Source organism: Otolemur garnettii, unplaced genomic scaffold (genome assembly GCF_000181295.1).
Source record: "Otolemur garnettii isolate 467f Iridium unplaced genomic scaffold, OtoGar3 scaffold00032, whole genome shotgun sequence".
NCBI lineage: Eukaryota > Metazoa > Chordata > Mammalia > Primates > Galagidae > Otolemur > Otolemur garnettii.
In genome coordinates this window covers 4019330-4032206 of record NW_003852427.1, presented here as the reverse complement: position 1 = coordinate 4032206, position 12877 = coordinate 4019330, and the positions used below count along the sequence as shown (strand labels likewise).

The 12877-nt window shown below is 45.9% G+C and overlaps 2 protein-coding genes across 4 annotated transcripts in view; both read right to left on the bottom strand.

Annotated features, from left to right (window-relative positions):
• Nucleotides 1-6425, bottom strand: part of CDV3 (CDV3 homolog) — a 15211-nt gene extending 8786 nt beyond the window's left edge. For 2 of the 3 annotated variants that reach the window (XM_012804990.1, XM_012804989.1), the window contains exon 1: nucleotides 4939-5011. In XM_012804990.1, coding sequence (XP_012660444.1) covers nucleotides 4939-4949 — 11 coding nt within the window. In that variant the 5' untranslated portion in view covers nucleotides 4950-5011. Of the gene's footprint in view, nucleotides 1-4938; nucleotides 5016-5737 lie in introns of those variants that run through there. The other variant, XM_012804991.2, reaches the window with a different exon arrangement.
• The window catches only part of BFSP2 (beaded filament structural protein 2), a 142147-nt gene continuing 135357 nt past the window's right edge, over nucleotides 6088-12877 (bottom strand). The window contains exon 6 of the mRNA XM_012804907.1: nucleotides 6088-6534. Coding sequence (XP_012660361.1) covers nucleotides 6088-6534 — 447 coding nt within the window. The remainder of the gene's footprint in view (nucleotides 6535-12877) is intronic.

Sequence of the window (12877 nt, the reverse complement as noted above, 5' to 3'; positions counted from 1 at the left end):
ACCTCCAATTTAGTCTGATAGAAAATTAGCAGCATTTAAAGCAAAGAGAAGTTTTCCATACTGTCTAGTATCTTTCTACAACCTCCTTGCTCTCAGGAAAAAAAAAAATTAATAAAATAACCACAAATTTAAAAATACATCTAGATTATAAACTATTACTAAAAACCAAGCGTGATTTATTTAATTAGAGGAACTGTATGTCTATAATAAAATGTACAAGGAAATATTCGCCATAGTAAACTCTGGAAATGGTCAGGACCCTTCACCCAACAGATGAAGAAACTAAGGCCCAGAGATGCTTACAGTCTTGCCTAAATACCACAGTAGAAATGCAGGGTAGAAATAATTTACATGTGCTATTACCTTTTCTTATTTATTTATTCCGTAAAGTGTCAACTCCCCAAATGCTAATGCCAGAACAAGAAACATGCTGCAAGCAGAGACTTCCAGAGAAGACAGGCTAACATTCAATGTTTGACCTAAATGTAACACAGTTTCGCAACAGCTATATTTTATCTTTTTAAACACTATAGTATTATTGTAAATTCATCATCACAATTCAAAGTATACATTTTAATTTTTTACATGTCAGGTCCTTGGTCTTAGAAATTTGATATACGAATTCAGACTACTGCAAATAAGCAAAAGGATAGATTTTATTAATAAATAGGTAAGGGGAGAAAAAGATAAAACCTCCAGCATGGTGGAGAGGGGATTTCCCGAGGGTCCTAAAGTGTACATTTTAAAATAAGTATAAAGGCCAGCACTGTGGCTCACACCTGTAATCCCAGCACTTGGGAGGCCCAGGCGGTGGAATGCCTGAGCTTACAGGTTGGAAACCAGCTTAAGTCAGAGCAAGACCCAGTCTCTAAAAAATAGCTGGGAGTCACGGCGCGTGCCTGTAGTCCCAGCTACTTGGGAGGCTGAGGCAAGAGAATCACTTGAACCCAAGAGTTTAAGGTTGCTGTGAGCTAAGATGCCACAGCACTCTACCAGTGACCAAGTGAGACTCCGTCTCAAAAAAAAAAAAAAAAAAATTACTGGTGGGGTGGAAAGAATAATGATGGAAAAGGGACATTTACTAAATACTATGACAGGCAGCATTCTTTCTACCCACTTTACAATACACTAAGTAAGGTGAGGGAGGAAACTGATGCTCAGGCATGTAAGACATTTAAGTACTTAAGGGCTGTGAAGCAGCAGTGCCAAGAGGACACTGGGACTCTAGAGCCCATATTCTTTCCCATTGTCTTATTTCACTTTATCCTCTTAGAAATTTTCTCTATTTTGAGATGTGAGAAATTAATTTTCTTTAGCAACACTGACCAGGATCACCTATCTCACACCAGCATATTTATAAAGATCCAAATATTCCCATTTCCTTACCTCCAGGGACATGAGAATTTACACATCCCAACTCCCGTCCCCCAACACTAGATGGAAGCAGCTTAAACAAAAACTAGACTTGATTGCATCGAACTGCAGGTGAACATAAAAAATAAAAATTCAAAGAAAAAAAAAATTCAGACCTGACTGAGCTGCTGATATGCTGGGTATCTCCACAGATTTGTCCTCGTCATTCCAGTTACAACAGTAAAACGCTGAGATAAAAATGGTCTGATGAACTATGCCTGGAGGCTTAAAATGTACTGCACTTTATCCTAAGAATCTTTCCTGACCCCTTCATGGTAGACTGTCTCTCCACTCTGTCCCAGAGTAGCCTACACATCTCTCATAAATTACCTATCTATAGAGAATGAGTTATTTTTACAACCCAAAAACCCAGTGGACAAAACTTGACACATAGTCATTACATAAATATTAGCTATAATGAATCCAGCTTGGATTCGAGAATAATTTCTGGCTTGGCACCCATAGTTCAGTGGATAGGGTGCCAGCCACATACACCAAAACTGGTGGGTTCAAATCCAGCCTGGGCCTGCCAAACAGCAAGGACAACTACAACCAAAAAAAAAGTCAGTGTTGTGGTGGGCACCTGTAGTCTCAGCTACTTGGGAGGTTGAGGCGAGAGAATTGCTTAAGCCCATGAGTCGGAGGTTGCTGGGAGCTGTGATGCCATGGCATTCTACCCAGGGTGACAGCTTGAAGCTCTGTCTCAAAAAAAAAAAAAAAAAACAACCACTGGGCTCCAAGAACAATTTACTGAACCATGACAAATACTCAATATGGTGTAACCTCAAAAATTTAAATAAAGTCTAACTTTCTCCCCAAAATCCATTTTAAAGATGGCAGAAGCCTTCTGCTCCCTCCAACAACCAATGATCTAAACTCAAAGTGTTTGGCTCCTTTATTTCTATTTCAATGGCTTTCCTGTCAAGAATTTGTCTATAATATGACATAAGTCTGAACAAGATCTATTAGTCTAGACACAAAATTGGGCACATGAAGTACTCTCAGTATCTGAATCTTTATCTGGTTGATAAACATGAGATAAGACCTTAATACGGTATGCTCGCTGCTATGGAAATTTCCCCACCTTTCAATGGAAATTTATCTTTGATAAATACCCAACATGCTAAGGACCAGTGTCAAGACCTTTAAAATTGTAAGCAAAACCTGCAGCTGATGTTTAGTCTATGAAGAAAGATAAAAATAAAGCAGATTATGGCAAGGATTGGTGGATCTGAGGGCGTAGCATATGAAAAGAAGGAATGTTTTTCTATGTTAGCAGATTAATGGAAAACCTCTAGCATGGCCACTTAGGGGCAATGACTAGATGCTAAGACTAATGAAAAAAACATAACATAAAAGATGGTCTGCTTCAAGTCTAGCAGAACATAAATCTTCATATTAGCTGAGATTTACTTAAGGCCCTGGCGAGGGGAAAATACAATATTTAAGAAATCTTTCACTAGGCCAGGTGTAGTGTCTCACGCCTATAATCTTACCACTCTGAGGCTGAGGCTGAGGCTGGTGGCTGGTGGACTGCTTGAGCTCAGGAGTTCAAGACTAGCCTGAACAAGAGCAAGACTGTCTCTAAAACTAGCTGGGTACTGTGGTGGGCACCAGTAGTACCAGCTACGTGGGAGGCTGAGGCAAGAAGACTGCCTAAGCCCAGAAATTTGGTTGCTGTGAGCTATGACGCCATGGCACTCCACTCAGAGTGAAAGAGTGAGGCTCAAAAAAGTAAACTTCTGGCTTAGTGCCTGTGGCTGAAGCGGCTAAGGCCCCAGCCACATACACCTGAGCTACCAGGTTCAAATCCAGCCCAGGGCCTGCCAAACAACAATGATGGCTGCAACCGAAAAATAGCTGGGCACTGTTGAGGGCATCTGTAGTCCCAGCTACTTGAGAGGCGGAAGGAGGAGACTCACTTGAGCCTAGGAGTTGGAGGTTGCTGTGAGCCGTGATGCTACAGCACTCTAACCCAGGGCAATAGCTTCAGGCTCTGTCTCAAATAAATAAACTTTTCACGATCTCAGGGTGGTGCCTGTGGCTCAAGGAGAAGGGGGCCAGCCTCATATGCCAAGGGTGGTGGGTTCAAACCCAGCCCCGGGGCAAAAAAAAAAAAAAAATTTTCACTATCTCAGGAGTAGCCAAAATAGATAAAAGACTAAAATAAAGCTGAATATAAATAGATGAATTTAAAATCAATAATAAAAAAAGTACATTCTGCTTAAATGTTCTCCATAATTTAACAAAATTAATTTCTAACACTCAGTAAACTTGAAACTTTTTTTTTTTGCAGTTTTGACTGGGGCTGGGTTTCAACCCGCCACCTCCGGCATATGGGGCTGGCGCCTTACTCCTTTGAGCCACAGGCGCAGCCCTAAACTGGAAACCTTTTCTTTCTCTTCCAAAAGTGCTACTCCTACCCAATAAATTCAACATGACCAAACACCCTTCTTCTGTCACTTAAGTTTGTAAGAACACCAGTCAGGAAAGAAAAGGTAGATCAAAAAGAGCCTAATTTTCAACAAAATAGGAGCCACACACATAGGCAATTCCCTAACCCCAAATATAAGAACCTCATATCCTGGCTCGGCCCCTGTGCTTCAAGTGGCCAAGGCACCAGCCACATACACCTGAGCAGGCAGGTTCGAATCCAGCCCCAGCCCGCCAAACAATGACGGCTGCAACCAAAAAGTATCTGGGCGTTGTGGCGGGCGCCTGTAGTCCCAGCCACTTGGGAGGCTGAGGCAAAAGAATTTGCCTAAACCCAAGAGCTGGAGGTTGCTGTGAGCTATGACGCCATGGCAGTCTACCAAGGGCAACAAAATGAGACTCTGTCTCAAAATAAAAGTAAAAATAAAAATAACACACTTATACTGTATGGTTTCATTGGTATAAAGTTCTAAAGGAAGAAATCAACCTGTGGTATAAGGACAGCGGTTATCTTTGGGGATGATTTGGGGAAAGGCCACAGTTAGGCATTACGAGTACTGATACTTCTATACCAGTAATAGTAATGTTCAGTTTATTGACCTGGGTGCTGATTTACACAGACTGGTTTCACTATATGAACACATAAAAACTCTACTTCTCTTTAAGTATGTGTATTTCAGTTGCAAAAAATATTTATCAAGTTGCTTGCTTACTGGAGAGAATCTGAATACATCCATATTATCTTTGAAACAAAAAGGAAAAACTATGTTCAGTCACCAAAAGTAAAAATGAAAATGTTGATGAAACAATCTATTTTCACTGGCTCAAATAAGAAGGCCTAACTAGAACTGGAAGTAGGCAAGCTCTCACAGGATTTTAGAGCTGGCAGCTAATTTGATGAGCAAATAGGAGGAATGCCTTCTAGGAGTGAGAAAAAATAGACACAATCCATTAGAGTCCTAATAAGCATATCTAAAGCACAAGTCTACTGTAATACTGCTTTGAGGAAAAAGGAGAAAAAAAAAAAAAAGCAAATTTGTATCCAATACCTATTCTAAAGGTCATCTACACACATTTGTAACCAGACCATACCTTATTTGCATTGCCTGAACTCTGAGGCCACTGTAATCAACCTCTTTTTGCTCAAATTCTTTCCATTCATCTTCTTCCTGTGAAACAAAAACCATTTCATCAATGAAAGCTATTTGTAAACATGCAACTTAACAAATAATATACTAGGAAAGGGAATCGAGTGGCTAAACCAAATATGGACTCATTTTCTGCCTACGGCCCTTACTAGATCCTTAGGAAACTAGACCCGATAGAGGACAAACGTGCTCAGTAATCTAACATTGTTACTTCCGCCGGGTTCCTGCAGGAGAGCTGTTACTTTAAAACTAGGAAAAGCAAAAGGAAGAAGTCAACAATAATCCCACAACTACATTTCTACCTCAAGGCCACCACGAGACTTTTTCTTTTACGGGCTTAGAGACCAAGTTATGACAACGAAGCTGCCACAAATGAAACTGTTGAGACAAAATTCAGCTCGAAGTACCGGGCTTAAGCCAGCACACCAAATTACTCCGAGTCGACGTCACTCGATAAATGCTGTGCCCGGCACTGCAGCCCCGAAACCAGTGCCCCTCGAGGGTGCTGCCGCCTTCATCGTGGCCAAAGCCAAGCGCCGCGAGGTTGTGGGGGCGGATGTCCAAGGGGGTCCCGGGTCCCGCAAGCCCAGCCCGACATGGGAAGCCGACGTCACGTGGCTGGCCCCCGAGCCCGCCCGCCGCCGGGCGCCCCGCGGCCCCTCCCGGACGCCTCCCCAGGCAGGCGGGGGCGGGCACAAGGGGTACGAGCGCGCGGCCCGGGCCCCGAGTGCCGGCCTGCCGGCCCTCTCCTTCGTCTCTTCTTTGGTTGCTGCCCCTGGGCCCGCGGCCCCAGCGCTCGCGGTCCCCGCGCTCCCGGTCCCGCCGTCTCCGGACCGGGGCCCCGCGCCCGCCGCGCCGCCCGCCGCACCCGCGGCTCCGCTGCTCCCGCCGGCGCTCCCTGCTGCGCCCGCGGAGCTCGCCGCCCGGCTGCTCCGCTCCTTCTTCTTTTTCTTGTCCCTCTTGGCAAAGAAGTTGTCCAGGCTCCGCTCCTCCGTCTCGGCCATTGCCGCGGCCTCCTCGGCCCGGATGGGTGGGGTCGGCGGCGTGCTCTGCCCGCAGGTCTCGGAGCTCGGGGTCGAGGCCGGCTCTGCGCTCACGCTGCCCGGCGCGGCGACGCCTCAGCCCCGCGGGGTCGCCGAGGCGTGTGCGGCGGGGCGTGCGGCTCCCCCCGCGTGCTGGCGAACGGTGGTACGGTCCGCCGGGGATATCGCGCGCCGCTGCCGCCGCCCGAGCCCGCCAGGGATGCCGCTGCTGCCGCGACGGCGGTGCAGGGTCCCGCTCGCCCCACAGCCAGAGAGGAAAAGGGACGCGCGGGCCAGAGGCTCCGGAGAGAGTGCTCGACTAGCGGCGGCGCGTGCAGGAGGAAGACGCGCGCGCACAGGCCCGGAGAGGAGGGGAGAGGGGGTGGGGAGGGGAGGGAGGGGGAGGAGGGAGGGCGGGCCACCAGAAGCGAGAAGCAGCGCCCGCGCCTGCGTACTTTGCACCGCCCGCCGCTGTGGGAGCTTGGAGGGGCGGGCGGCGGGAGGAGATGGAGGCGGATCTGAAAAAAGAGCCAATCAGGTGCCAGGACGAAGTGCTTAGGTGACAATCCGTGGCTCAGGCAGGGCGGGGCCTCGATGTGGGGGCGGGGAGAGGAGGGTGTATGCAAATAGTGACGTCCCTGAAGACCCCAGCGTCCGGATTGGCCGAGGGTTTAGCCTTGAGGGCGGGCTTTTAGGGGGCTGGTGAGTGACTTGGCTAAAGCGGTCCAGCGGGAGTGGCGGATGAGTCCTGTCTGGGCGCATGCGTAGGCTACACGTGTGCCTACCCTCCCAGAGCGATCAGTGTCCTGGTAGTCGTTTGAACTTTCGTGAAACGGAAAGGCGCTGTGTTAAACCAGCTATGTTAAAAGATTATTCCAATCCCTCTGCTCGCCTCTGTACTTCCACCCTCTCCTGTCTGGTAACCATTTCATCTTTTCGGGATGATTATTATGAAAGTGAAAGGAGCGGTGAGCTTGAAGTTTAGGTCCTGTTTGCTAAAAGATCTTTAAAAAGCCAGTAGGAAGGTAAAAGAGGATTGATTTTCTGAACTCTGACCTCTACTAGATATGTCTACCAAGGTTAAGTTAAATAAATCTGACGTTCTAGTCTCTCATCTGTATGTAAAGTGGGTATACTAGCTCTTGCAAAATGAGGGGAGAAGAGTAGCTGTTAGCTGCCCAGCACAATGGTTAACGTGCACTGGATGTGAGACAGATGATTTTTTTTTTGAGACAGCGCCTCACTTTGTCGCCCTGGGTAGAGTGCTTTGGCGTCACAGCTCATTGCGACCTCAAACTCTTGGGCTTAAGCAATTCTCTTGCCTCAGCTGCCCAAGTAGCTGGGACTACAGGCGCCCACCACAAGGCCCAGCTAGATTTAGAGACGGGGTCTCGCTTGATCTTGCTCAGGCTGGTCTTAAACTCCTGAGCAATCCACCCGCCTCGGCCTCCCAGAGTGCTAGGATTATAGCACCATGCCCAGCCTGACAAACGATTTTTTAATACGTTTAGAGAGTAGCTTTACCTTGACTTCAGTCTGGGTGACTACTACAGTTTAGCTTCTTCTATCCTTGATAGAGGGGAAATGCTGTACCATAGGGGCAGAAAGCACAATGCCTTTGCTAAACTTGGCTTTACTGTTAAAGTGCGCTTGTGGCCTTGAGAATGAAATGAATTCTTGTGTATATAAAAGGCGGTCTAAAGGCGGAGAGAGCTGTCACAACACTGAGGAAATGACTCAGATATATGTTGGTAGCTCTATCGTGTAGATAGATCTCAGCTAGTACATGGAGTGACTTCTTTTGTCTTTTTCCTTTACATTTTCCCTGTCATTTTCTGTATTAAAGAAGCTGTGAATATGTCAAAGAAGTAAAGGACCTAGCCTTGGCCAACAACAAGCTCATACTGTATTGTTCCCCCAAACAAACTGCTCCAAACCACCCAGGAGGGTTCTAAGTAATTTCCTTCTGTGACACCACATGTCTTTCTATGATGTAGGCCAAGTTTAGTACTGCCCAGCACCACCACCACCCCTTACCATCTCTAATCAAATTTGTTTTCCTTCTTTTTTTCCCTTTTTTTCTTCCCTCTTTTTCTCCCCCCTCTTTCTTTTGTTCCTAATCTATGAAGCACTTAATTAGCTGCATTTAAGGCTGTAATATAAAGTTAAGTAATTTGTGATTCCTGACTTCAGTTACCTTATAATCTAGACTAGAAAATCTAGATATAAATAACTGAAATGCAGTTATTTATAGCTTTTTTAGGTCCCCATCAATACATCATTGTCTTCAGGGGATTAATGACTTGAGAAAGTGCAGAGAAGGAACAGCAGATGAGAGCTGACCCTGTGGAATTTCCCACTATATTTTTTCAGTGTGACTGATGGCATGTACCCAGAACTGGATCATATGTAAGAAATTCAGGTCAAGCTTGTAGAGACCAGTGTCGTTATGGCTATGTCATATGTGGTGATTCTCTCCTACGTGAAGCTGGTCCCTTTCTCTTTGCAGCCCCGGCCTGTCCCATGTATTCCTATCAGTTACTCCTCTCCTCTGCCACCCTCGTCTGCATTGGTTACACAGTGCCCCAAACCTGCCATCTCCGTCGTCCTCACCATCACCAGGCCCCCATCTCTGAAGCATCCTCCGGGTCTTTTGATGAAGGCGTCTTCCTCTCTACCTTCCATTGTAATTGAACCTTCCTCCTCTGTAAAGCAAAGTGGATCTTCAGTTATCCTTATCAGACTGAAACCTGAAGAGGAATGAGAACTCTTCCCGGGTATTTCAGCACATCTTCCAAGGTTCCTACTGCTATCTGAACATATGAACTTCTGTCTGGGTCCTCTGAAATTGTACAATCCAAAGGACATCATTTATCTCCCTGGACAAGGCCTGCTGAGCTCCAATATTCCATGAGCTCAAGAGCTGGCAAAGGTCAGCTGGACCCAGCCCCATTGTTTCTCAGTTCTTTTCTGCTGAGCTATTTGTTCCAAGTTCCATTCTGCTACCTAGGCTGGAAATTCCACTCATGCTCAGCTCAAAGGAATGCAGCTCATGCTGGCCAAAGAGCTCACCAGGAAATGGGTGGCTAAAATCCTTCTTTTCATTTGTGGCTTCCTCTCCAACATCTGTGAGGCAAACTATGCCACTGCCTGGGCTGTTCTACCCTTTTTCAAATGGAGAGCAACTACTTGTCACCGCCTCTGGGGAAGGTCTCTTCTGATTCTCTACGGTAGCTTGATTTTCCTGATCTTCAGTAGCTCAGGGTTCTTTCATTTGATATGCTTTGAAGCCTTCCATCTGTTTACATTTTTATTATTTACTCTCTGTCATTCATTCATATAAAACATTTATTTAGTGAGCACCTACTATATTCCAGGCCCTATGGTAGGACTTAAGTACTGTATACCAGCTGGTAATTAGAAGCAGACATACAGGTATACATAAAATTACCGCACATTGCAAACTCTTTTTTTTTTTTTTAGACATTCTCACTTTTTTACCCTTGCTAAAGTGCTGTGGTCTGACCCAAACTCTTGGGCTCAAGTGACCCTCTTGCTTTAGTTTTTCATTTTTAGTAGAGACAGAGGTCTCTTGCTCAGGCTGGTCTTGAACTCATGAACTCAAGCAATCCATCTGCTTCATTCTCTCAGAATGCTAGGATTACAGGCGTGAGCCACCACGCCCAGCCTACATTGCAAACTCTTGAAGGTAGAAATAGTGTTGGCCATGCACCTACATTGTGCAAACATTTGGCTGATGTTTGTGAAATGAAAAATGTCTCTATGAATCCCCAATTGTCTCTATTAACAGAGGCAGGCACAAACCATTGACTATTGCAGTGTTTCTTTGTTGGCTTCTGAACACATACGAACTCTGTCACATATAACAAAGAATTCAACCTTCTCCCTTAATCTCAAGTCCCTCCTTAGCTCATCCCTGGCATTGAGGTCCTAATTGGACAATGCATGGACAGTAAGAAGAATGAGGCCCCAGACACCAGTGACTACCCAGAAGAGCTTATTTCCAGAAAGATGGAGAGGATTGCTATGCATGCCTCCCTGCCCTGCCCCCTGATGTAGACACACACACAAATACCTACCACCAAGGCTGGCAAAAGGGAGTCGGACTCAAATCCACCCCCAAAGGATCTGGTTTTCTGTCATTTGAACCACCTAAAGCTTCTGCTTTTTAACTATTTTTGAACTACTAAAACAATAATTTTATAAGGGTCAACCCTTATTTGAGAATAAACCAAAAAGTCGTATAAATGAACAAAGAGCTTGGGAACAACCTACCCTTCCATCAGGGTGACTTCCCTGATGTGTGTGTTGGAGGGGGAGGGCTGGGATGTGATGACAACTGCATGATCAGCAACCTAATCAATTTTTCTGTACAGAGAATGTGTGAACTAAAGGATGGGGAATGAAAATAGAAAGAGGAAGGAAAAAGAAGAAGGATAAAGCCAAGAAGCCAGAAGTTGGCACTTAATTGCTCATCAATGTCCAGGAAAGAACAGCATGAAATTGGTGCTCACACAGATGTGACCTGCTGGGAGGTGGAGGCAGTTAACAAGGCCCTACCCTGGCTTATATGAAATACCCCTCAGAAGGTCAGCCTCCCTTTACTTCCAGGATACACTCACCAACCAGCCTACTGTTGACTAATTTGGCTTCCTGGGATTGCGATGCTGGGAAAAGGGTGTCCTACTTGATAGAGGAACATTCCAGTTTATGAAGGACTAACATCAACTGTTAATGAATATATTGGTACATGGTTATATGCTTTGGCCGTCTGTGAGGAGTCAGGAGGATAGCTGGGAGTCAGGATTCTCCAGTAAGATAAGCTCACTGGACACTGACTTGCCTGTGAGCCAGGTTAAACTCTGTGGCAAATTCACCAAGGAAATCTACCCTGGGTGGCTACTTTGGAGGCCAGTCAAGTGACTCTGGCACAAAGCAAGAACTTCTGACTCAATCATTTTGATCACAGAGTACAAAGGATATAATTATGTTGGCAAGGCACAATTATCCTGTCCCTGACCCCAACTCCATTCCTAATGCTACTTCGTAACCCAACAACTAGATGCAACGTTGTCTGGCATTTTCTGCTTCTGACTCAGAGCTTACCCAATTGCGGTTACCAGGTTAGTAGGGCAATGGTATTGTCCTCCTTGGGCTGAAAAATGCAAGGAGAGGGTGTGTGTGTGGGGAGCACAGGGGGCTCTTCCCTTGCCCAGTGGAAGGCAAGTGCTTTGCATTGTCTCAGCAGCCCTGCTGTTTACTCCATGGTCAAGCGCATGCTTTTCGGAGGCAGACCTGGCATCAGGGCACAGTTCTGCCTCCTCCTAGCAAGTCACTTCACATCTCTGCATCTCACACTTTTTTCATCTGTAAAGTGGTAACAATAAACAAACACACTTGTTTTGTGGAGTTGTGAGGAGTGAATGAGAGGATGAATTTAAGGCCACTCAGTTCTGTTCCTGGCAAACAGGAAACACAATTAATGTTACATTTAGTGTTAGGGATGAAGACCATGGTGATGATGCTTATGCTGACATATATCCTGATTTATAGTACATGGAAGCTTTGGTGACTATCCTTTTATCTGACCTCTCTGACCCTACACTCATTCATCATGGCCTCAGTGCCTTCTAATGAATAACTGCCACATAGTAGACCATCAATAAACATTGGTTGGCAATCAAAACAGAACAGAAAGATCTGGGTGTGGTGGCTCATGCCTGTAATGCCAGCACTCTGGGAGGCCAAGGTGGAAGGATTGCTTGAGATCAGGAGTTTGAGGCTAGCTTGAGCAAGAGCAAGACCCATCTCTATAAAAAATAGAAAAATTAGCCTGGTGTGGTGGTTTCTGCCTGTACTCCCAGCTACTTGGAATGCTGAGGCAGGAGGAGTCCTTGAAGTCAGGAGTGGGAGGTTGCTGTGAGCTATGATCATTGTTTGTGCCCCTGCATTCTTAGCCCAGGTGACAGAAAGAGACCCTGTCTCACAAAAGCAATCAAACAAACAAAACAAATTAAAGGTTCGTGCTTTGCATTTGCAGTCACTAAATATAAAATAGCTTGGTCTTTGGGTTCTTCTCTCAGATGCTCTGTATATATGTAGATCACACTCCTCTTGCTAAATCACCCATGACCTCAAAATGGTCACTTTACAGCTTGGTGCCTGTGGCTCAAGCGACTAAGGCGCGAACCACGTACACCTGAGCTGACAGGTTCGAATCCAGCCTGGGGCCACCAAACAACAATGACAGCTGCAACCAAAAAATAGCTGGGCATTGTGGTAGGCACCTGTAATCCCAGCTACTTGGGAGGTGGAGGCAGGAGAATCACTTGAGCGCCCAGGAGTTGGAGGTTGCTGTGAGCTGTGATGCCATGACACTCTATCCAATGCAATAGCTTAAGGCTCTGTCTTAAAAAAAAAAAAAAAAAGGTCACTTTACATTACTCTGCTTGGTGACACTGTGGCCCATTTTTGAGTACCCTACTGGTAGCTACTTCCTGAGTCAGTCTTTTTGAGAGTCAAGGAGTCACTCTCCTTCTCTGCCCAAATAAAACTTGACTTACTGATTTGTACCCCAATCAGGTGTTTAAGGGAGGGGTAAAGGGAGCCTCAAGTAATCGTTGATCATCTGTCCGTGGATTGATTACACAGAGGAAGAGAGCATTTTAATGACCCAACCTCCTGTGAGGATTTCATCCTACAAGAGGCAATTCTGAGTTCTGGTTTCCACCCTCTCCCTGGCCTCAGGCAGGCAGGTCTTTCCCTGCAATGGGAAGCCCAGCCTCTGGGTGGCCAAAGGAGAGGAATTGGAAATTTTTGTGAAGTTGTCTGTGACTTTTT